This window comes from Agelaius phoeniceus, chromosome 14 (assembly GCF_051311805.1).
Source record: "Agelaius phoeniceus isolate bAgePho1 chromosome 14, bAgePho1.hap1, whole genome shotgun sequence".
Lineage (NCBI taxonomy): Eukaryota > Metazoa > Chordata > Aves > Passeriformes > Icteridae > Agelaius > Agelaius phoeniceus.
Window position 1 is genome coordinate 9,662,654 of NC_135278.1, and position 24,617 is coordinate 9,687,270.

General features: G+C 41.4%; 1 protein-coding gene across 1 annotated transcript; it reads right to left on the reverse strand.

Moving 5' to 3' along the window:
* Window positions 1–60: 60 nt before the first annotated feature.
* Window positions 61–24,236, reverse strand: VSIG1 (V-set and immunoglobulin domain containing 1). The gene is made up of 9 exons (XM_054641716.2): window positions 24,188–24,236; window positions 20,652–20,812; window positions 14,632–14,739; window positions 8,486–8,684; window positions 6,865–7,020; window positions 6,091–6,210; window positions 5,230–5,356; window positions 3,643–3,820; window positions 61–386 (listed from the first exon to the last, which is right to left on the reverse strand). The coding sequence occupies exons 1-9, from the start codon at window positions 24,234–24,236 to the stop codon at window positions 297–299; spliced, it is 1,188 nt and encodes a 395-aa protein (XP_054497691.2). The 3' UTR covers window positions 61–296.
* Between the last annotated feature and the right edge of the window lie 381 nt (window positions 24,237–24,617).

A 24,617-nucleotide genomic window follows, 5' to 3' on the forward strand; every position in this document is an offset into this window, starting at 1 on the left:
TAAAACTTTATTAAACTGACATGTAAGAAAACCAGTATTTTCTAAATAGCTTGTATGTTTGGGGTGTGAACAACAAGATGAAACCCTGCCATCCGTTACACAGTATGGAAATGCAACATGTTTGCTCTTCAGCCTCAAGGAAAGGGTGAAATGCAAGCTGGCAGTTTCTACAGTTTGACTTGTAGGGATTAAGGTAATGCACTTTATTTTGATTAGCAAGACAGAAACTTACAACCAAAAAATACCTTCACCAAGGACTTTAAATGTATCTTAGAACACAAAATGCAGGTTAAATTTCACTGAGGGGACTCATTAGGAGCAGGAGGGATAACTTGCCTGTACAGTAAACTCTGGCCATGCAGACCTTGATTGAAGGAGGAACCTGACTGAGTAAATGTTTATTATACATTGCACAGGCATGGCTGAAAATTTGATTGGAGAGCAGCTGAATCTAAGAGTTCTATGTTCATTCTTGATCTTTGTATAGCAAAAAAACCCTGCTCTGTAGCTTTGTAAATCTGCTTCCTTAGGAGATGGTGGCTTGGATGTTGGCTTAGTTTCTGGTGTCCATATTAATGATCCCTACTCCCTATGGGAAGATAAATGGGCCATGCAGCACAGACTGTTGGAATATCTAAAGCTTATTCTGAAAAATGTTTGTGCATCCTGCATAGCCCTGCAGGGTTTTACAGCTACACACCGTGGATCAGTACCTAACTGGACTTGTGCTTTGCCAGGAGTATTAGTGGGGAGCTGGGAATGGTGCCCCATCCTTCTTAATAAACTTTAGATAAACACCAAAATGAGAACAAACATCTGCCAGAAGACTTACAGAAAACACCACACTATGGTAAAAAACTCTGAATGTTATTTTAGACTCTAAATGTCTACATGTTATTTTCCTTATCTCCTTACTCCCAGCAGCCTGTTTTGCTTCTTGTTTTGCCTTTTTACTACCATCTATTACTCACTGGTGGTTAGAAGTATGAGAGGAAGGAGTCATTAGTCAAGAATGTGGTGAATTGTTTCTTTTATATAAAACTTACACACAACTTGAGCAATTTCTACTTTTTGAACAAATCTAAAACCTGTGATGTTCTAAGAAGACTGTACCATCTATAGAAGTTAGAGACAACTTCACCAGCATAAGCTCCTATCTTACTGTAGCAAGTTAGATAAGGAATACCAGCAGATAAATGGGGGAAGTGAGATGAAGGAAAGATTCAAAGAAATATGACCACATAATAGAGTCCCCTCTTGAATCACAGTAGTGCTGCTGCAGAGATGTGGAAGCTGGAAAGGTGTAGCAGTAAGAACAATGTGACAAGTACACATCCATGCAGGAAATGGCTTTAGAAGAACTAGTACAGCTATAGCAGTGACATGAAGCCATTAATCTCTTCCTATGAAGGACAAGAATAAAAGAATGCTTAGGAATGTCAGATAAAGTATTTTAAATTATTGCTGTCAGCCAAGCCTTTGGACCAATAATGGATTTGGATTATATCATCAGGAAACAGCTTCAGTAAGAAATAGCCCCCGAAGAGCAGCAGGTAGTACTGACTGTTCCTTTGCTTTTTCTGAGTGTGTTTAATGTCATCATCCTGCAGGTTTGCACAAATTGGCTGTCAATATCAGATATTTTCAGTAAGCTGCTTAACCTGGATGGCAGGATGTGAGGGAGGAATTTGGCCTGGCACAGAGTCAATAAGAGCTGCCTGGTTAAGGAGATTTCTGTATAGATTCCAATTTGAGATTTACCCTGGATATTCTGGGGAGAGAGGAGTCTGAGGATCCACTGCTACAACATGGCAGTATTGGTATTAGCAAGGGTGTGACCCTCACAGACTGGCACAAACAGTTTTTGGCTAAAATAGTGTTAGAAGAATACCATTAATACTATTTTAGTCTGGAATGAAGCTAACACTTTGATGGGACGCACCTATCAAAGAAAAATATTTGGAAGTCAGAAAACTGAGGAAAGAGCAATGAATACAATTATGCTTGAAGATCCAAAATAAATATTAACCAGGATCTCATGTCTTACATCCTTAAATATTGCCACATTATTTTTTTTCCTTATATATATATAAATTTTTATCACTCGCTATTTTGAAAAATGTACTTAGAGCTGTAGGAACTGAAGCTGAAAGTTTTAGCCCAGAAATCTTAAATGTTGCATACAACTAATGTTTATAGTCTAGGAACAGTCACCAAAGGATTTATGAATATTAGATCCTATGAAAACTTAAGTGCCAAAAAGCTCGAGATCCCTGAGCCAGATATGCTTTGCTGCAGTGCATGAGACTGAAACCAGTGTCTGCCTGTATCAGCAAGGCTGTGGGTCTGCCTTTGCCTGAGCCCCATGGTCCTTGAGCTTTTCTGGAAATATTATCTTTGCCTTTATGAAAAACAGTTTGTGTAAGCTTAGGAATGAGGCCCAGGGAGAAGGATTGTCTAGTGACCCAGGTGTGTGTGTTTCAATTCCCTTTTCTTCTTCCAAGAGGGCACTCGTGGCTCAACTGCTGGCTCTCAGTGTCATTGCTGGTGTGCTGTGGACCACTTACCCCCCTCTTGATGCTTTCATCTACAGAAGATAGATTGTTACACTGGGAAAAGAGACCAGAAGAAAAGTAGCCTGAGTTTGTTGCTTAGTGGGTAGGACTAGCCTGGAAAGAGATTTAAATCATCTCAGACAGAGGAAGCAATCAAAACTCATGTGCTGTATGGAAGGCAGTATCACTCCTAAGTTTTGAAAGTAGCTTTATCTGTGTGTCATGAGGAATGTGCTGCTGTGCATGCCTATTGGAACAAGCCTTGCAAAGGATTTAGATCTCCAGCTCCTGTTGTGTACAACAGTCGTTTCTGTCTGAACTGGGTACCCAAATGCCAGTTCCATTAAACTGAAAGCCAGAATTGCTGAAACAGACAACTCTGGAACACTGGCACCCTTGGGAGCTTCAAGCCAAGGAGGTCACTGTTAACAGAATGTTTTCCATGTCAGGCAGCAACAGGGTAAAATTTTCCAGGATTCTTTTTTTTTTAAATTTTTTTTTTAGCTTAGGTGGAATTCAGACACACAAGATTTCCTTGATTCAGTTCTTAACATCCATTATGATATTAAGAGGTGTTTCAGCATTCTGATGACAATAATGTAACCTGTTTTTACTTCTGATGTGCAAAATCAGTTCCTTGAAACACTGCAATGTACTGGCCATGATTACTTGGTGCACATGAAGGAGGTTGGCTAACACTGTTTCTGGACAAGGCTGCTGTGGTTCTGAACTCTGTGCACACACAGCAGTACTGGTAGTTGACTGGAAAGCTCTTACTTTGACAAATGCTTCAGCCCATTTCCTAATTAGTTTTGCAAAATAGGTTGATGTAGATGATAGTCTTTTTATACTTAATTTTTTGTACTGTATAACTAGATAATAAAAGAATTTTGGTTCACTTTAAAGGCCAAATCTTCTGCTATTGATGAAGTGCCTGTGTAACAGACCCTTTTTGATCCACCCCAGTGGGTCATAATACAAATGCCTTGAATACAAGTTTTAGTCATGCTTCTATGTTAATTCAATGGCAATAATTTTTGTACAAGGGGTCCAAAGGTGACAAAGAAAATCATTATAAACTCTAGGCTGTTTCTTCTTTTTCTGCTTCTTGCTTCTCACCATTTTCAGGTGTTGCAGGAGCTGCTGTTTCATCAGCACTGGGGTATTCATTTGTTGCATTGCTTGATGGAACTGTGGTCACAGGAATGTTTTCTTCATTGGGTACCTGAACATAGTCTGCATTGGATTCTTTCTGAACCATTTCTCTGCAGAAAGACAGGATTAGGATTGTGATCTCACATGCTGAAATCCCATGTACACTAGAGTCTTTCAAAATAATGAATCTTTGTATTTGCTATCTGAACAGTGACTCTGATGTTATGATGACTGTTTCAAGATTGTGTGAAGAGTTTAAAACACCACTGGTGCTGAGACAGAAAGACTGACAGCATATTAGCTAGAAAGACATCTGCATTGCTGGTTTAAGTGATCCCATTAGAATAAAATAGATTTTAGTATGTTTAAATGTTATGCCAGGGAAGTGGAAAGGGAAACTGAGTGCTGGCAGCATCTGAGGAGTGATAGCAAAACTTGCTGCTCCATGTGAGCTTTCTGGGAAATTCCATGTACATCTGGGGTCCCATTGAAGGGCATGAAAAATAGAGTTCAGTCAGAAAAGAATTATGAAAAGACTGAAATCTGGAAAGGTCAAATAAAATACATTTAGTGTTTTAGAAAATATGGAAATCTAGAAAAATATTTCTAGTAACAGGTATTAATCCTTTTATCTTATCAAAACAATAATAAACCAATTCCCAATACTGAAGCACTTTCACATGGTAAAAAATATCAGATGCTAGTGGATTAATTCAATGCAGTAAGATTTATTAGGATCCAAGAACAAAACTAGGTGTTAATGCTACATCAATTGAAAGCAGAAATCAGGTGCATGCGTGACTGATCACTGGTCTGGGCTAGCAGAATTCTGTATTAGGAAGTCTTAAACCTGTGCTACAGGCAAGTCACAGTTTTTCTCTGGCCTCAACTCTATGTAGTTATTTAGAATTTTACATCAATGGGCTGAATACAGTCTATATAGTGCATGAGATTATCCCTATTCAGAAGATTTGGCAATTTAGGGGGAAAATGAGCAACCAAAGCACGGAGAAGAAAACATCTCCAGGGCAGGATCAAAATGGGCATTCTGGGTTCCATTCTGTTGTCTAAACCTTGTGTTTCCTGCAATCTGAAATGCCTGGGAGTATCCCAAGTGTGTGTCCTGTAATTTCAGATAGCACTGACCTTAGCCCTCTGTGTTTAAATATCAGTAAATTTCCTGAGGTGACCCTTAGCTGCTCTTTCTTTTTTTACTTCCTCCACCTGCTTTTATCAGACCCCATTAACTTTAACTCTAAAGAGCTGCTTTTATAACTTGCCACTTTAGTTTGTGTTGTTTAAAAACATTTACTTCACTGTTTCAGATGCTGCTAAGTGGAAGCTGTCTGTTAAAATAGGGAAGAGGGCAATGGCACCTTCTGTTATAAAAGCAACAGGTAAAAAGTCCCCCAAAAGCAGATGTTCACTCTGGAAGTTTTCTCAAAACTTGTATTGTTCATTTTACTTTAGTGCTTTACAGAAATACTTGTCTTAAAATGAAATAAACAGAAATTCTTACTGCATCTCATTATTTGATGGCTTCCTATTTTTTGCCTTCTTGGTTAAGACCCAGACAATAATGCAGATTATAGCAGCTGCCAGAATTGCTCCAATCAGTGCTCCAGCAACAATACCACCATCTGAATCTGCAAATGAAAGAAAAAGATTACTTAACTTTTAAAGAAGTAGTAGTATAGCAAAATCCCATGGAAATCTAGTGCAGGAGCCTTTAGCAGAATGAAGGGATTGGATTCAAAGAACTCTTTGCAGGAGGGTGGCCAAAGATGCTCCAGGAAATTGAGAGCTCTGTGCTTGGGTGGTCTTTGCTGCCTCCTCTCTCACTGGGTGGCTCCCTCTCCCAACAAACTCCCTGTTTGTGCCTGGCTAAAGGAATCATTGGGCTGTAATACTCACAGTAGGTAAAAGCCTTTGCTTTTCAATCATTGCAAACACATCCTGAAATCCAGGCTGCCTTTAGCTCTGCCTTTCAGCTAGTGGTCACATCTCCAGTGCCCCAGTCCTTGTACTGCCACATTTCACTGATGGTTGCAATTTCTGGGGTGGGGAGACCTCAGTGGAACTGTTGGCTGGAAGAAACTGCTCAAAACTCCTTGTCTGTCTATTCTCAGTAAAGATTCTGCAGTCAGACCCAGGTCCAGCTCCTGCTCCTTGCAGGAAATTAAGGTAAGGATGTTAAATCAGTTTTCTAGGTCATCGTAAAGCCTGGGCAGGCCTGGATGAAATCTCCAGAGCTCTCCAATTCCTGTTCTGTTCTTACTTGGAAAAAAATAATCTAAGCTTCCAAGTTGTTAAAGAATTTTCCTGCAAGCTGTGCATGTCCTCCATCAAAGGTGTGATTGCTTTGGTGTGTTTTACTCACGTTTTGCTGTGAGGTCCAGCTCACAGGTGCTGTTCCCCAGCAGGTTGCTGGCTATGCACCGATAGTAGCCAGTTTCAAAGGTGGTGAGGTTGCCAATGTAAAGGATGCCAGAGTTTGGATCTGTGACAGGTGGGGAGCAGGTACACGTTACTGTTTTTATTCTGTAGAGGCAAACAGTTCTCTGTAGTGGGTAACTCAGAGCTATTCAGGTATTAGAAAAAGGGTTCAGCAATTATTGATTTATTTGTGTGGTTTTTTTATATTCTTTAAAATAAAATATTTACCTTCTTTGAAAATTGCTCCAGTGGATTATTTGGGGGTGTATTAGAAGTCCCTACTCTGCCAACCAGTCTGGCTGATGTTTTACCCACACTGATACTGTGGCTGTCTGTGTAACTCCACAAATGAAAATGTAACAGGTCCAGAAAATTTCTGGGAGGGAAGAATGTGCTAGTACTTGAATAACAAATTGATTCAACTTAAATTCACTCAAAATTTCAAGGGAAGAGAGATGTAAAGACATACATATTTCTCTCATTTAAACAATTTAAAGGCATGGGCAGGACTTCAACACTTTTTATATACATTAACTAGAAAAAGCATCCTGTGGTTTTGACAGCTGTCAGTCGATTTGAATAAGTAAAAATATGATCCTGTGACATTGACTATTGGAAGAGGAGGATTAATTTTAATTAGCCTATGTGATACACAGCATTTGGAATGCTGGAATTTCAGATCCTGAACATGGTATGTTAGTCTCCTGTGGTTACATACCAAGCTGTTCTGTCACAGGCTTGAGGGTGTTCTCATCAACTTTGTACCAGCGGTAGGTGGGGCGAGGCAAGCCCTGTTCACAGTTGCATAGGAGGTAGATCAGATGGCCTTTTTCAGGGGTTCCTTCAACTTTGCAGAAAGGTTTTGATGGTTTGACTGTAAAATAAGAACAGACACAACTGGAGTACACACCTGGGCTGCAAACATCCACCTCAAGTTCTGGTACCAAGCTGCTGTGAGCAAAGAGCTGAACACCATCTACAGGTTTCCATCCAAGAGCAGAGTCTCATTCATGGGCCAAAGCCTCTCCCATTAAAAAAAAAAGGAGTAATATTAAATATATGTACATGGCCTAGGATACAGTTTTATTGTCTTTCATTTGCATATTAACTGTTAGGGAGGTGTTGAAACTACAACTATCAATTATTTTCACTCACTGCTACTCACTATTCACCATACACCATTCTGCCACATAGCAACATCATTTTACTTAGAGGCATGGCAGGAGCTTTTCCACAGAGAGGGAGAAGATCAAGGCCCAGTTCTTTCAGAATATTAACAGTTGTGAAGGAAATAAATCACCTATAGTTCTGTTAAAAATGTATCCACTTTTATATAATGTCCTCACTTTGCACTAAAGGGAAGATTCTGTCTTCACTTACACCATTGTTTTTAATTTCCTACCTCCAGAAATGCTTTTGTGGTTCTTTAGAGCGCTATCAAGGGAAATCACCAGCAAACGTAGCCCAAACCAACAACTTTTGTTGGTTTTCATGTAAAAAGTGCAATCTTTTATTCAACTGCTCCAAGATTTACTATTTGTTTTGGGAATTTTAGACAGTAGTCTAAACTCTTTGGTTTTTCAGGAAATCAGTTTACATGTATCTTTTGCTTATGCCTGGAAGATAGGCAAGTGATGCCAAGTTTATCTGCTTTTCATCCTTTCTGCTCTGCCTGTTCATGGTTGAATTATTGCTTTCTTTCACACAAAACAAACTTTGTACTACTTTCATCCATTAAATAGGAAGTTTCTAGGGGTTTTGGGAATTGATGAGTGAGTCAGAACTCTTGGGCTGTGCTGCTGCCTCTCCCTACATTTATGCAAGGCACCATGATCAACATTAGGTACAACTAGCAAAGTTTTGGACTGTGCTGGGGCTGCATGTAGTGGTTTCAGTGAGAAGCTGTCACTCCCAGCTAAAATAGTGTTTTATTTTAACCAAAACTAGTATCCCTTTGATTTCCAGTATGAAAAATGGAGTGAAGCTGGGTAATTCTGGCCACCCTCTTACCTGCTTACAGAAGGGAACTTTTTGAGAGCACAAAGTGGCTCTGAAGGGCAGTGGTGGGAGAGTGAGGTTTGCCTGCAGCTGAGGCAGAGGCAGCTGTGGAGCGGGAGCAGGTCAGCAGTGGCTGGAAGCTAGAGGGCAGCCAGGCTCTGCCTGCCTGCAGAGCCCCTGGAGCGCTGCAGCAGTGACTCAGGGAGCTCCCTCTGCATCATGGGCCTTGTTTACCACAGCCTGTCATTCCCTCTGGCCCCACGCACTTTGAGCTGTGAATTCAGTGTTTCATAATCTGGGATGAAAAAGACAATACAGCAATAGAGAGGGGAGGCACTTACCCAGCACATTGACAATCACAGATTTTTGACTCTGGCCAGCATCACCCTGAGGGCTGAAAACTTCACAGGTGTAGGAACCAGTGTCTGAGGGCTGCATGTTGGTGATTGTTATTGATGCATTCCCTGGACTTGTTGAAGCTGTTATTCTGTTCTTAAATGCTCCATAGGAGTAAGATTGGCCTCCTGAATAATAATAGATCTGTGATAAAGAAACAATTGTTAGTTTAATAACAAAAGATCTTCTTGCTGCTTTGTTTGGTACTCAGAATATATTTGATTTCTGATTAAAGCCAAGCAATGTCACCCCTTTTCTTGCCTCCTCCCCCAAGAAAGCAGAAATGAAGACATAGTACATTTGAATACATAATTCTAAAGGTTCTTAAAAAACAAGCTTTTCAGAAATGGTATTTTTAATTGTGTAATTGACAGTAGCTAAATCTTTGTGCATACTCCAAGCACAGACTGATGCAATTGCAAAAACAAAAGCGAGACCATTGAACATCAAATGAGAATTTTGTGAAAAATGCTTAGTCATGCACAGTGAATAATGGTATTAAGTGAAGCACTGATAATTTGTGATAGCATTAATAAGAGGCAGAGTAGAAGATTATGACAAAGATGGACCTGTCATTGGAAAAAGTGGGTGGCTGCAGAGCTTTCCAGATATAGAATCTGGAAAGGATTCTGTAAAATTCCACAAACAGAGGACTGAAATGAATTCACAAGACAAAGGTCTAAGCAAACAGGGCACCTGATCTGTTGGCAGTAAATTTGAAAGCCATGAGGATGCAGTACAAGAACAGAGCAGAGTCATCACACATGCAATTAGAGCAGCCATGCTGTTCTTGTTTGTGTCATCAGCTTTGGAGGCAGTGTCATGGATTATCTTAGCTTTTTGAATTTATATCAGGGAGGAAATAAAGAATACCTGCTGGCCTCAGTGGTTGGGGGGTTCCTATTTGGGATCAAGAAGTTCCCCTTTTACTAAATAGTAAAAAAATGGTTTGCCAAATGATAGGCATAGTAAGGATAAATGTTTCTAAGCAATGCAGCATTTCTTCCCAAATAAAAGTTGCTGATTTAACATTGACTGATTTCACTGACTTCAGTAGCATTAACTGCTCTTAGCAGCATTGTGGAGTAGAAGTGGCCTCATAAGCCCAAACTTGTTGGCTGCTGATGGAAAGGAGAGGTAGAATTGTGTTCACTGCAGAGCCCGGATGGCAGTCTGAGCCTGGGCCTGAGTCTGTTTAGGAACTGCAGTATCTCAGCTGCTCTGGGTAAGTACAGCAGTTCTCAAGGAGTATCTGCCCTCTGCCCAATCTAACTCTGCTCTGAAACCAAGACCTGAAAGAACAAAGATGTGGAAAACTACAATTCATTAATTGTTGTTTTTCTGAGGTGTTCATGATAGTGTTGTATGGAAGTGACAGTGTTTGGGTAGGCAGTGTGTTCCCCCAGCATCTACAGACACTCACTAGGCAAAGTGAACAGTTCCAGCACACTCAGTCATTTCTCTGAACTTGTGAGAAGTGTCCATATAGAATGATAGGTTGTGACCCAAATAGATCTAACACTGTTCCTACTGGCAGTATTCCAGAATCACCAGTGAAATTGGAGTAACAGTGTGTTTTTAAATGGAAATAGTGGGAAAATGCTTGTAGGAAAACGACTCCTCTTCACAGGCCATTCTCACTTGACTAGTATCAAAATTTCCTTTTGGTCAAAGTTCCCTGCCTTTTAGGGATACTGCAGATCCCTGGTGAGAAGTACAATTTGCTTTACTTTGCAGATCAACTGATTGCATTTTGAATTAAGAATATTAATTCTTAATTCTGTTTATCCTCCCTGATATGGTGTTGACTGAAGTCTTTAAGAAATGTTATCTAAAAGCCTTTATTAGCTTAAAGCAAGGTACACTCCAAAACTGTCAGAGCACAGCTGGTTTATGCAAAGATCTGGCTTTGGAATGAAGGTCAGAATCAGCTTGCACAGCACCAGCAGCTCCAGGACTGCAGCTTGGCCCTCTCTCAAGAGCAGTTTTGCATACTCCTCGGCCAGACTTTATCTTTCCCTGCCCCAGGATTACAAACACCAGGTACAATTGAGGCAGGGCTCTGAACACCAAAGCATTCCCAAGGTGTGGAACGCTGCTGGCACAGTGGGGAAGTGTAAGAGGTCCAGGGTCAGCTTGATGACAGACCTGGTTAGAAAGTGCTGAAGCTGGATACTCCTCCCAGTTTCCATTGAGTACATGCAACACTATCAGTTTTAAAACTGATTTTGTGCTTTGCAAATGTCTAGAGATGGAACTCTATTGCCAAACCAGAGTCTGGATGGACACACTGTATTCTCTGGGGAAGGAGAGTGTTCAATGTACGGAGTTTGGTTTAAACAAATCACTCATCAAAAAAGTTGTGTACCTGGAATCACAAAAACACACTCCCCCCATGTGTCTCATTCTACATTTATCTGAGTGTGAGCAATAGCAGAGTATTATTTATCACTATTTCTTGCAAGGGTCTGAAGTTACAAGAACTGTGACTTCTAACTTCAGCTCTTCTGAGGCTGATGTCCTGCATAGCTCTCAACAGTGATGGGCTGGATTTCCATCTCCTCTCCAACTGCACTCTTGGAGCAGGGCAGTGAAAGGGGTTCCATCAGCTCCTTACACTATTGTGACATAAAGCTCTACAATGATTTAAATGAAGTAATGTGTGTCTTGCTGCAGCATGAAAGAAGTGTCAGGCCCATCATACCCTATTAAAGGCTTGGTTGTTGGAAAAAGGGGCTAAATTCTGCTCAATCTACCTCAGAGTGATTTGGGATTATGTGAGAGTAAGGAGTAGCAGAAGGGGTCCACAGAATGCTCATTTAGATACAGCCCTTCTTCCTGGGAATCAGACTGGCACTGCAAGTTGTAAATGCAGGCAGGGCATGTCAGTAAACCCTGCAGAGGAGCAAATGCTCCTTGGTGGATTTGAGCTGGAGTCAGGGTGAATTACATGCTCAAGTCCTCATACAATGCACTGAAAAATTAATCCTGTGTTCTCTCTTTCTGAGTCAATGAATGCAGAGAAAATATTTTGAGTGTGCTGTTCAATCTGAGGCAGGTGTCAACACAGTAGAGATTATTTCTTCTCTTCATAGATTCAAACAGAATTTCTTACTGGGTCATTTTTTGTCAGCCATGAACATAAAGGCAGTGGAACATTCTCAGGCAATGTGTTCAGTTCCTCTGCAGGCTCCTGCCTGTTCTCTGTTCTCTCCTGTTCCATGCTTATCTCCCTGGCTCTGGAGTTCATTGCCTGAAGGAAGGTGGTAAACACCAAAAAGGCTGAATAATGTTCTGATTAATTGCTGAGTGTATCTCTTGTCCCAGAGGTATGATTGGACTGTGTACACAGGAAATTTCATTTAAGAGGAATATGTTTCAGTTAATTGGCTGTGAATTCATAGTCCATTTTAAACAATACACTCAAAATGGATATTTTAAACCCTGGTTCAAATTGGTTTTATGCTGTCCTTGAAAAGCTGGTTTGTGGCTTTCAGAAAACTGAAATAAAAATCTTTGCAAAAGTGTTTCTGTTTCTATTCAAAAGTAAAAAAATTTTTTTCTGTTGAAGATATGGAAAACTTTCTGGTTTTGGGCAACTGCCAGCCAATGTTTTCTTCTACAGACACACTGCACTGACTTTTCTTTCCATATTACCTAAAATGTGTGTATATGGAAAAACTGTATATTTAGTCAATGGTAATCTTGTGTGATAAATATATATCAAGTACACCATCTTGAATGCAAAAAAAAAAAATCTGCTGTGCTTCCCTTCAAACAAGCTTTTCATGTCCTCTAGCAAATCATGAGCAGCTGTAGTGAAGTTGATGATTTACCAGAGCAGAAACAATATTGAGCATGCATTAGTGGCCGTTGCTTCTCCTTACCAGCCAGTTTGTTCAGGCAAGTTATTATTATAATGGTGCCTTTTCACATCTCCTGGAAGCAGCTGCCTGGGTGACTAATCAAACAACTGACAGAAGAAGGAGTGGAGATTATCACTTCTAAAACTGTTGTCCCTAATAACTTCACAATCTGAGACACTTGTTCCTGCTGAACAGCAAAGTTGCCCAGAAGACATCTGTGACCTTAGAAAGGGCTGCAGTTTAGTTGGTTGTTCAACCTGTGGCCAGGCAGTGCCCAGAGCTGCTGTCCCAGCCATCCCAACCAGAGCTGTGGTTACCCTTCATGTCCACAGGCAGTTTCTCCCAGTGATGGTGTAGAATATATTTATTTGCCTGCAGAGGAAACTGTCAGCAGAGTTGAGGCTGAGCTGAGGACTTTGAAAAGCTGCCAGATGTTCAGCAGAGTGTGAGGAACCCACCTACAGGTTTTTGTCATTCAACTTCTGTAGAAAGATCTTCCTTAGGGTGTGAAGGGGGTGTGTGAAGAAGCAGGCAGGAAATTAGATGAAACATTCCTCCCTCTGCTTCTCTTCTTCTTTTGGCAGGACAAATAGATACTAGAATTTGTGTAAATATGTGTCTTTCAGATGGCTTTGGATGGACTCCTTCATAATTTCCAGGTCAATACTCCTCCCATCCCCATCTCCTGGAGTCACTGCATCACAATGCTCTACGTGCCCAGTACTTATGGATATCAGAGTTGTGAGATGCACTTGAAGGGCATTCCAAAGTGTCCTGCTAATCTCCACAGAACCCTGACTTCCTGACTGGAGGACAGTTTCAGGACATGACCTCTTTTCCAGTACCTGTCTTTCCTCCCCCAGCCTCTTCTCCCTTTGCAGCACATGTAAAGCTCTAGGATCCTGTTGGATGATGTTTTTCTGGTGGATTCTGTGTGTGACTCAGTCTTTGCCTGGAGAGCTGGAAAGCTCCAGCATCCAGAGGGCCCTGCCATTGGGTTGTTTGTCATTTTCTGTTTGACACTTTCTCGAGCTACTAGAAAATGGAGGACATTAACAACTTTACTGGTTTGAGATCATGATCTTGTTTTGAATTCTGAGGACGGACAGAATTTATAAAATAACAGCAAGGGGAAAAAATGCTCATCACTTCCTTAAGCATCTTACCATCTAATGAGAGAACAAATGCCACACAGTCAGAGTGTCAACAAAGGCCCAAAGCTCAGGTTCTGAGCTCAGCTAGCTAAGAAAGCAAATGTTCACACATGTGTTGGTTTCTTTGACACGTCACATGACTGAATTTGGGCCCAAATCCCTTCTTTCATCCACAGCTTCTTTTCACACATTTTTGTCAAAACTCTGATCTGCCAGAAGGTAGTAGGGATACTACAGGGATATCCCTTATTGGGCTTTTTGCACAGGGAATTGAAGGTATTAATAATGACAAGAGGTGTCTTGTCACAATAGTGCATTGGTAGAAGAAGAAAGGGAGGGAATCCTTTAGAGGATTAATCATTCAGCAGCTTTAACTGATGCAAATATATTGAAGGAGCAGCTCTTTCATGTTCTCACAGTATCATTCTTGCGGCTGAACTATTAGTGAATAATTCCCATCAAGAACAAATGTGTTTTCTCAGTGCATTTGGTGCAACTGCTCTTCAGCAGTTATTATTAGATGTCAGTTTACATTAGGCTGTACCCTGTAGCTCATGGTGAGATGGGAACCTGCTGCAGTCAGAGAGTTTGGAATGGATTAGGGCTGGAACACTGAGCTGACAGCTGAGAGGAAACTGGTTCAGCTCAGTGTCCTTGGTATCCACCACATCTCAAAATCCTTTTATATTCTAGAAAGGAGATCCAGGATGATTTTTTTTTTTCTATGTAAATATGTTTGGGCTGTCCAGTCTTGCTCACATTCAGCCCAGAGGCTCCTTGTGGGTGCATACACGCTTCAGATACCCTTTGGGTAGAATATTCCTGAAGGTGCCAGTTCAGCCACCTAGAAGAGGTGGGGAAGAAAAACCCAAACACGACAGCTACATCCAAAATAATTTTGACAGAGAAAAATGCAATAAAAAATAGGGTGAGTTAAAAATTCTGGATCATGCATCCAATTCAACTTATTTCAGTCATGGGCAGCTTTTGAGATTTCAATACAGAATATGAATACAGGTTTCACAGTAGCACAAATCTTCCCCCTTAAGATTATGGGGATTGTTTTCTTACCTTGTATCTCCAGCTACATCTTCCCCGTGCATCTGTCACATACACCGTCTTTTGACAAAGACTGACTGACTTTTCATCCATACTCAGAATACCATGGCATGGGGAATGCTGCATTTGAGTAAAAATGTGCTGATCTGAGAGTTAAATGAGACTTTAAATGTTGCCCCAAAATCAAAGAGCCATTTCTCACACAGCTCCCCACCTACCGTCCGTGCTGATCACAAGGGCAGGTGCCTCGTGTTCAGTGCTTTGTGCAGAAAGTACCTCAGGCCTTGTCAACCACAAGGTGAAACAAGCTTATTCCTAAAGTCTACCTAAAATTAGGCACACTAAGATTAAAGTCTAATGTTTGCTCCAAACACCCCAGTTACAACCTGATTATTTTCTTCTTGCCTGCACTTCCCTTTGTGATGGCCACAGGCAGTGCCCCATGGTCCCAGTGACACCCAGAGTCACTCCAATGGCAGTGACACAACACCAGCAGCTCCATCCCTCTGCTCTGCAGGTGCTGCCTCTGCTCCCCGTGGAGCTGTTCCTTACAGTGCCTGCTCAGGCATCCAAGTGCTGACAAAACTCAGTTCTAAAAAATCAGCTCTAGTCAGAAAGAAATGCTTATGGGTGAGAGAGGCCCTTTCTTTCCAGGAGGTGTTCCTGTACTGCCTCAGGAGATGTTTCCCACAGGCTCATCTTTCTCATGGGCTGGGAAGGACTGCTCTGCTCCCAGGCTGGTGTCCCCTGCAGCACTGGCAGCTCTGCAGAACAGCATCTCAGGAGTCTTGTGGCTCAGAGTGTGTGAAGGTGTCCCCTGAACTGTTCAGACTCCAGGGAGGGGAGTTTGTTCTTTCAGAAGCTTTGATGGAAACCCCCCCCCCCACACAGGCTGGCTGGCCTCTGGCTCTCACCTGGGCTAGCCCAGTGCCCATGGCTGTGCCTTGCTTTGTGCTGGGCAGCTGAGTTGTGCTGAATTTGGGGTGGCAGGGTGGAAGGAGCTGACACATCTGTGCTCAGGTCACTCTTGTCTCTTTCCTCCTTTGGACTTTCCCTCCTCGTCCCCTGTTGCTGGCCAATGTGCAACAAGTTTGCTTTTTTTTTTGGAGAAGATTATCAAAAGAAGTCTATCAATAATTCTGTTTTGCCTAAAAGTAACAGGCATCCATGACCTTTACTCATATAGTGAATTTAAAATTTCAATCAAGAATCCTGCCCTGGGCACGTCTTGGTTGGCCTGGGAGTGTCCCTGATCATTTCAGTGACTTTAGCTGTGGGTGGCCTGGGCTGAGGCTCAAGGTGTGGCCCAGGCTGGGTTCAGGAGTTGGATTTAGCTTTGCAAGGCTGCAGCCTCGCCTGTGAAGTGTCAACAGAGGCTCCAGCTTGCAAACATTTGCTTAGGTGCTTTACACTGGGGCCAGCCAGGTGACTCAGAGCATGAAATGAAGCACAGATGTAGCTCTTAGCAGGAGCTGGGACTTTGCCTTATGAACCAGGCCAGGCTGTGATGGACCCTGGGTGAGCAGAGTGGTGTTAGCCTCAGTTTGTTGAGATAAAATAGAGATCACTCAGTGCTGGAAAGTTCTCAAGATCCTTGGCTGGGAGTTTTTATTTAAAACTTAAATTCAGGATTAAAGGGCATGTTGCTAAGGGCTAAATGGCAAAAATAAAAAGTTAAAAATATGTATGGCATCCTATTTTCCGTGATTTTGTACTTACATTATTAAGTTCAAGTGAGGGAAATTACTTCTACTAGAGAAACATCTCAGGAAAAGAGCAGAGTTAGGCTCAATTAGGAAAAAACCCGTTTATATTTACCCACTAAAGCTGTGCTGTCTTCAAAAGAGTGCTGTGAACACCTGGCTCTGTTTGCTTGCCCCCTTTGCACTGTGCTGCCCGTGAGCAGCCTGGCTGTGGTGGCTCCTCCTTGCCCCTGGTGTAACTGCCATGGCAGGAGCTGTGACACCTGTGGCAGCCCTGGGGAGGGGGACAGGGCAGGACAGGGCAGGGAAACACCACAACAAGGGAAATATCACAGCAAGCAGGGCAGGAAACACCACAACAAGCAGCAAAAGACAAAACCAGCCTCACCAAGGCTGTGCTGGGAGGCAGATCTGCCTCAGTAGCAGGGCTGCAAAGTAAAGCAAAGCGCAGCCTGCCCTTGTGGCAAGGTAAAAGCTGCTGCTGAGTACTTAGGGACATTAAATTATTACTGGCACTAGTCCTGCTCCTGGCATTGCTGATTTCACTGCAGGACTGTACCTGAGCTTATGGATCTCAAAACACTGTAAAATCTGGACTGTAAGTGGCAGTGTAAAGTAAAGGGGTACCTATGGCCTCTGCTCTTTATATGATATGTCCTAAAACCTAGTAATTTAACCCTCCCATTCATTAATGCTTAAAGCCAAAAGGTCCTTAGTGGTATAAATTTGCCTTAATTACATAAAACGTTTATAAATGTATATAATGTTTATAGCTTGCTCTGTTACTTGTTGCCATTGTAGAGAGAAAGGGCCATGTTCTCAGTTGTTTAAATAAACAGTATTTATTAGAATCAATAATTTTTTCCACATGTATTTGTTATAGAGAATATCTCTTCTGCTTAATCTTATTATTTTCAGTACAGTGCCTGTGTGAATAACATGGTCATCAAGACATCTAGCATTCAGTAAATTAAAATTTTAAAATTTAGTAGGTGGGAGAAGATGTATTTTCTGTAATTTTTTACAGAAATTGTAAGTCTCCTGTCTTCAAAATATTAGGCAGAATTTTCCAAGAGTCAAAAATTAAATTTGAAAATTTTATTCAATTGGTTGGTGAAAAAAAATGGCAAACTTTGAGTAGAGCCAGAATTTTCACAAATTTTTCAGGGCAAATGTATGCTATTTACAAGGAAGTATTTGGTACTTTGTTATGGATCGGTTAGAAGAATCTAAATATCTCATAAAATTAAATAATTTTATTCCAGTTAAAATTCAAGCTATTGTTCTGGTATTCAGTAAGATATGGTGCCGGTCTTTCCAATATAGTTGTGTTTAGCATTTTACCAGCATATTAAATATATTTTTGCATTGCATATTAGTATTGTTTAACCTAAACAATGAAAGCCAAAGCTGGCAACCTCTTCCATTTTCATGCATATGTTTCCTACTTGGAACAAAATGTGAAACTTAATTCAGCAATGTGCCAATCCACCAGGGCAGAGCCAGGTTTGTAGAGAGATTAATTTTTTGTTTAAACTTGTGAGAAGAAAACATGCAGGCTTTCAGGCTCCCAGTCCTTTCTTAAATTCAGCCTGAAATAGAAATACCAGCCTCATTCAGAGGGAGGGTGAAAATCCAACTTTATGTTCAGCTGTGTCGTGTGATTTCTTAAACCATATTTTCCACAAGCAGTCACAAGCCTTTCTTCCCAGTGTTTGCATTAGCACCATTAATTTTATAGTGAATAGGTTGAAAATGGTAAGGAATTGCCAGGTGGTGGTGAAAGGACACAGGGTCAAGTAATCCAAGAGTGAAGGGGTTGCTGAAAGCGTTTTAAACAGAGCAGTGGCCCAGTCCTGCACCCTCCAGGGCCAGCAGCAGGATGCAGGGAGCAAAGGGAGGGAGCCCTCTGAGCCTCCCTGCCAGCCCAGGATTGTGCCTCGGTGCTCAAGGAGAGGGGGATTAGCACTAACCCAGGGCCTTTCCACACTGAACTGACTTTATGGAATGAAAATGCAAATCACCCCTCACAAGCACAGCCACTGCAAATGTGTGACTTTGCCGTGAAATGACTTTCAGATGGGGGAATCCTGCTGCAATTTTCCCAGCAATGCTTCCCATGGACCTTATAGGCACAGCTTTCCCACAGTGAGGGCTGCAGAAGGCAGGGGGGAGCACTGGGGGGGCTGATCCATGAGGTTTCCCTGGCATCTGGTAATCTTGCATTGGTTAGTTATTGTTGAGTGTATTCTGAATCACCCACAGTATTTTATGATTGTAATTTTCAAGGGGTATTTTTCTCATCATTAGCCCCAGTTTACAAATGGTTTTCCCCTCCTGGATCTCTTGAAAGTGTGTGATTCTCCCTCTAAAATTCTTATAACTGCAATCTGCTTATTTCTCTTGATTGTGACCAGAAAAAAATATGGCATTTAGTGTGCTGCAATATGGAAAATTTGATGCAAGTAGAACAGAAAGACTATAACCAAATCTGGATGAGATGAGCTTGATTATATGTCAGTGCTGTACTTCCCACCCGAACAAGCAATTATAATTTAAGATGTAACATACTGGATCAAAATTATAATATATTGTACTATAAACAACTTAGGAAACCTGTAGCTACCACCCTTTCAGGACTAATTCTTCATTTAATAAAACAATTTTAACTTGAGGAAAGCAAACAATGAGTAACAACTACTCAGCTACACAATCAGGCAAGGTGTGCCTACATGAGTGTGTTACTCAGCTAGAGTCAGAATTTGGGATGGGCCCAGTTTGTACTTAGCACTGATACAGGCTTTATCTGTGGCTGTGATATATGCAGGTGAGTGAGCAGCTCTGTCTTGGGTTAAATTGCATTTTTCTTACATTTTGGCTATTGCTGTTCAATGCCAAATACATTACAACCTGCACATTCTGCAAATTACAGGCTAATTCTGCTGTAATTGGCAAACCAAATGGAAGGTACAGCTGTATCAGCAATGGCAAGCCTCCTACTGAAATATTATTAGGAAATAATAATGAACAGGACAAAAATATCCTGAGTGTGGACTGTGACACTCCTCTGAGTCAAATCTCTCTACATCAACTCTCAGCTGTAACACCAGGCAGGAGAATTGAACTTTCAGAATTTCAGGAAAAAAAATGTTGGCAACAGAATAAAAATAATGGGAAATGATTGTTCCACAAGCACAAGCCAGGGCATGGAAAAGGAATCCCAGTAATTGCAAGGATTCAGCAACACTTCTAATCAGGATTTCTTCTTCTAAAGGAATGTGTTGCTGACTGCTCAGCACCTGTCAGGATTGAGCTGATGGGAGCTCACACCCTGTGTCTTATGCTGGGAATGAAATTCATGGGTTCATTTCCCCACCAAAACACAAGATTAACATATAGTTCTTGAGGTTTGGGCAGTAGTGTGAGTACATACAGACAGATTTACACCCCATCCCTGACCCCTTCCAGGCAGACCAGGCTGCTCTGCAAGCTCCTTACAGCCACACGAGAGGCTCAGGCTTAGACCAAGTCACTGCTGGTATTGGTGTCCTTCCCAGTCCCCTCCATGCTGACCCTCCAGCCCACACCACTGTCTCATTATCCCCCAGAGTGTGATATTGTTTGGCTCTGCAGCCTTTTGGGGTCTCAGGAAGGGCAGGGACCATTTGCCCTTGATCTATAATTGTTCTGTTTCCACAGTGACAGCCGTGGGATGCTGGGAAATACCAATGCAAGTTTGCTGTGGCAAATTTCCTGCTATGACAACTCTCTGCAGAGTGCTGCCAACACTTGCTGCTCACTTTGTGCTCACAGCCCACCACCATGCACAGCTCCTCTCACTGAGCTGCCAAAAGGCAACTGCAGGGCCTGATCAAGGAGCTCTCATTTGACCCCTAAATGGGGAACAACACATTGTCATAGGCAAGGGCGTCTCACCAGGAAAGCAGCTTTCACAATGGCAGGAAATATCTGCCAGACAAGAGAAAAGGGAGCTGGTTCAGGAGCTGCAGCCCTTGTGTGATTTTTGGACACCTGGTCTTTGCTTCACACTTCCTGTGTGACTCGGAGCAAGTTGTTTGAGTATCTGAATCGCTTTTGTACTTTCTCATCAGTTTGTGATGGCAGTCAGGCATGCCAGTGGGAGCTAGGAGCCTAGATAGTTCATCTGCCCCTACATTTCACTGCACCCCAGTCCTTAATCTCTAGGGTAGGAACCCCAACATTACCTGGTCTGTAGTAAGGATAACCCCATCAAACATAACAAGACCCTTTAAGGACTTAAGGATATCTCAAATATCATTTCATAGTAATAATAAACAAATGTCTTACTGTATGCAGCTGGCTCTCTTTGGCACTGTAAAAACTCCACTGAATGAAGAAATTTCCCAGGGTTCCAGAACTGGTGTATGTGCAGACGAGGGTTGCATTTCCACCTGCAGTGACATTCACTGTCTTCTCAGGGACTGTCACCACGACCCCTCTGGTGTGGCCTGTGGGCAGGGAGAGTGGAGAGGAGAGATCAGCTGGGGCTGCCATGCAGGAATTATCACTCTCTGTGTTATTGAACAAACTGTAGGATGGATCTGGCTGTTCTCCTTTTCAGTACAGCTTCCCTTGTGCTTTGTGTGGAAATTTCAAAGATAACAAGCTGGGACTGGGTAAAAGGTAGCAAGCAAATGAATCCCCCAGAATACTTGTGCCCTTACAACAAATAATATTCTTAAAAAGCAGAGTTCCTAAACCCATACTTGTTCTCATTGGCTGATAGTCATCTTCTCACTAAGAGTCTGTGGTTAAACTGAAGGTTTCTTCTGCACTCACAGTGCTCTCCTGTGCTTGCACTCTCATTTACAGCTGTGTCTACCCCTCTCACACACCTTTCCTGTCCTTTGCACTCTCATTTACAGCTGTGTCTATCCCTCTCTTACCCCTTTCTTGCCCTTTTTGGGTTTTTTGCAGTTATTTCATTAGATATCTGGTCTCCTTCACTGTGGAGCATCATCACCCCCAGTATCCTCACTTCATACACCCTTTATGTTCTGACTGGGACTCAGTGGCACTGTTGGATCCCTCAGGCTGGAGTCCAGCAGCTTTTCTCTGCTTTTCTTTTCTAATTGCTTTGTTTTTGTTTAGGTTTCTAAGTGTTTACCTCCAGAGGCTGTTTTTTTTCCCAATGCTATTACATTGGAAAATCAAACTAAACTTTTTGGGAGTGCTTTTACTGTGTGGGTTGTAGGGAGCTCTTTGATAACTCAATCACCCCTTTCTGCTGAGCTCAGAGCAGAAGGGGAGCAAACACAACTTGTGAGCCCTTCCCCACAGTGCTCTGATCAGCCTTGACTACACAATCACAGCAATGAAAGGAATCAAGCACCACCTCACAGCATTCATCTGGTTCTATCCTCTGTGAATTACGAGCCATGATGACACATGACAGCAAAGAGAGATCTGTCAGAAAAATAAGCCTGAATTTCAGGTTATTGAGTCCAGTTTGAAAGCTAATGTCTATAGATTCAGACTGAGAATGTTTTTCTTTTCAGTGGGATGGAAAACATTAAACACTTTTGAGCTTTCTATGCAAAACAGGCAAGGTGAGAATTTAATGTTAAAATAATTTTCATGTGGGTTTATTGCATATATTAATGACTGAGAAAAAGATGTAAAATGTTTTTCTCAATGCAGGACCTGTGCATCTTATGTTGGGGTGCTGCTTTTGAGAGTTTAAGCAGAATCTGCAGTAATACTAAAGAGTATTTTGCTGAAATTAACAGCCCTGTCTGAGAAAACATTGTTTATAAAAAGAAACAATCTATTCTGTCATTGCAATATTTAATAGTTAAAAATGACAAAATAGATTGTTTCTTTTTATAAACAGTCTATTTTGTCGTTTTTAACTATTAAATATTGCAAATTCATGAGTTAATACAGTGTGCAAACCTATCTAAACTGTTTTCCTTTTTTGATGGCTTCAATAGCAAAAGCTCACTGCAAGGAAGAAAGGAATAATATACTTTCTGTGTTGATGGTAGCTAGGATGAAAATTAATGGGTTTAAACAAGATTTATATTATATGTGAAGACATATAATGTAGTGTCACAGGAATGGCTGGAGCCTGACCTAAATGTGTCAAAGCTGCCTTGGGGAAAGGGGATCCCAGGACTGGCTGCCAGTTCTGCTTGTCATGTGAGTTCACAGCAGCTTAATCCTTACTGAGATCTAATAGAAAAGCTGTGCCATCTTATTTTAGGTATCTCAGTTCACTGTTCTCAGCTTTAAGAATTACTGTTGGCCAGAGGATGATTGTTTCCTGCCACAGATTACATGTCTTTATTTTCTGCTCTTTGCAGGATTAAAGGTACTGTCTTTCAACACAGTGTTATTCTGCTGAAAACATCCCTTTTCCAGTCATCTGCTCCACATATTTACTTTATCATTCTCTGGTTTTAGAGTCAGGAGTGCCACAGAGTCTGATTGTTAAAAGATTTTCCAGAAGAAATTAATTTTAGCAAAAATTATTCCACAAAGCATTCTAGTTTCCATAAAACTATATTTTGAAGAAATACATTTAATTGAAATAATCTTCCCTCAAGTAAAAAGGCTGTTTAAACCAATGCTAAATGAAACATGGATCTTCTGACTGACAGCAGAGTGAAACAGAGCCTGATTCCTCACCATGAATGTTAATGGCACTTTCACTCTGCATTTATGGCTTCCAACCCCAAATCCCATTTCCTACATAGAGGCCTTTGGTTTAAATTTTAGAAAGTGCACAAATAAGAAATAACTCAGTGAAAACAGCTTGTGTGAACAGGACCATAACTTGTTAAAAATGGCTGATCTGTGTCTTTACTCATCAATATTATAGTGACTGTTTCCTTCCCGCAGAGAAAGTCACAGTTAATTAGGAATCTCCCACTTTCACTGAAGTCCTTTGCAGTTTTTAACACTCATGAAATAAATCCAAGTTTGCTGATCTTTTCTGAGCCACAACAGGAAGCCCCAGTCAGTAGTGCCCACCAATATGGGCACATGGCTAATCTTAAATCCAGAACTTTCAAATTAGAGGACATTGCTTTGAAAATGATATATGGTACCAATTCAGAACTGCTTTTCATATCTAAGGTAAAAATCTGTTGGGTTTATATGTGTGTGAGAGTTAGAACACTGAAACTCCATGAGTAGCTACTTAAATATTTCTATGGCACCCAAATCAGATAATTTCACCTGGAAAAGAAGGTGTGGAAACTGACTTTCATTTACTGTAGTGGATACAGGGGCTGTTTATCTCCATGGAGCATTAAAATGACTGCTTCTGTATATATTAGATGTAAAGCTTAGCACAATGAAATGCCCTTGAAACATGAATAATACATAGTTTTTACTATACCATAAAATTCCTGGATTTCACAAAATATTATGTCCTCATTTAATTAAAAGATTCTTTGCATGCCTAAAGTTAAGCATCCCCCCCCCGCCCAAAATTTTTTGGTGGTTGAGGAACTGAGGCATCAATTTCCAGCCCTATTATCAAGGGGAGACAAAACCCAAATATGGAAAAACCTGACCTTGAAACACATGAAAGACCTAAACTCTCCACACAAGAGCTCTTTGCCACTTCCTGACATCAGAGCAAAGCATTAATCCACCAAAGCCAAAATTCTGTTCTTGAGCAAAAAGCTCTTAGCAGGCAGGGGTCAGTTTGTGGCTTTCCAGAGGATGGTCTGGCAGTATAGCCATGATTTTTACTCCACCCTGAAATAATTCATCTCTCAAGTTCTCCCAGTTTGCTGGTCAGGCTCACCTGCTCTCTCACCCCCACAGGCTCCTTTGTTCCAGCACTATCTCAATCAGTTTGTTATTCTTACCTGCAAGGATAGCTAGAATTGGGAATATCTTCAGCACTGCTGCACACATCTTCTTGATGCTGGGAGAGAAAAGAGACCAGATGCTGCTACTGGCTTTGGCTGAAACTGAACTGGTTTATTTTTGAGGTTGGTTTTTTGTTTTCCTTATCAGCTGTGTCTCAACACGTCAGTGAGCTGTTTCATTCTCCTTTATCACATGTGTGCCTTTCTCCAACTAGTGGTGTGACTGTTCACTTGAAACCATTCTGTGGGGTTTGAGCAACCTAGGGTTTTGTTAATAATAAACCTTTGAATCAGAGAAGCCCAAATTCTCCCACTTTTGCCAGGCCCTGCAGTATTTGCCTACTTAAGTAACTTTCACTGAGTACAAGAAAAGTATTTGTGGAGCTATTTGGCAGTGATTACTAGTGTTGGGGTCAGGCCTAATATG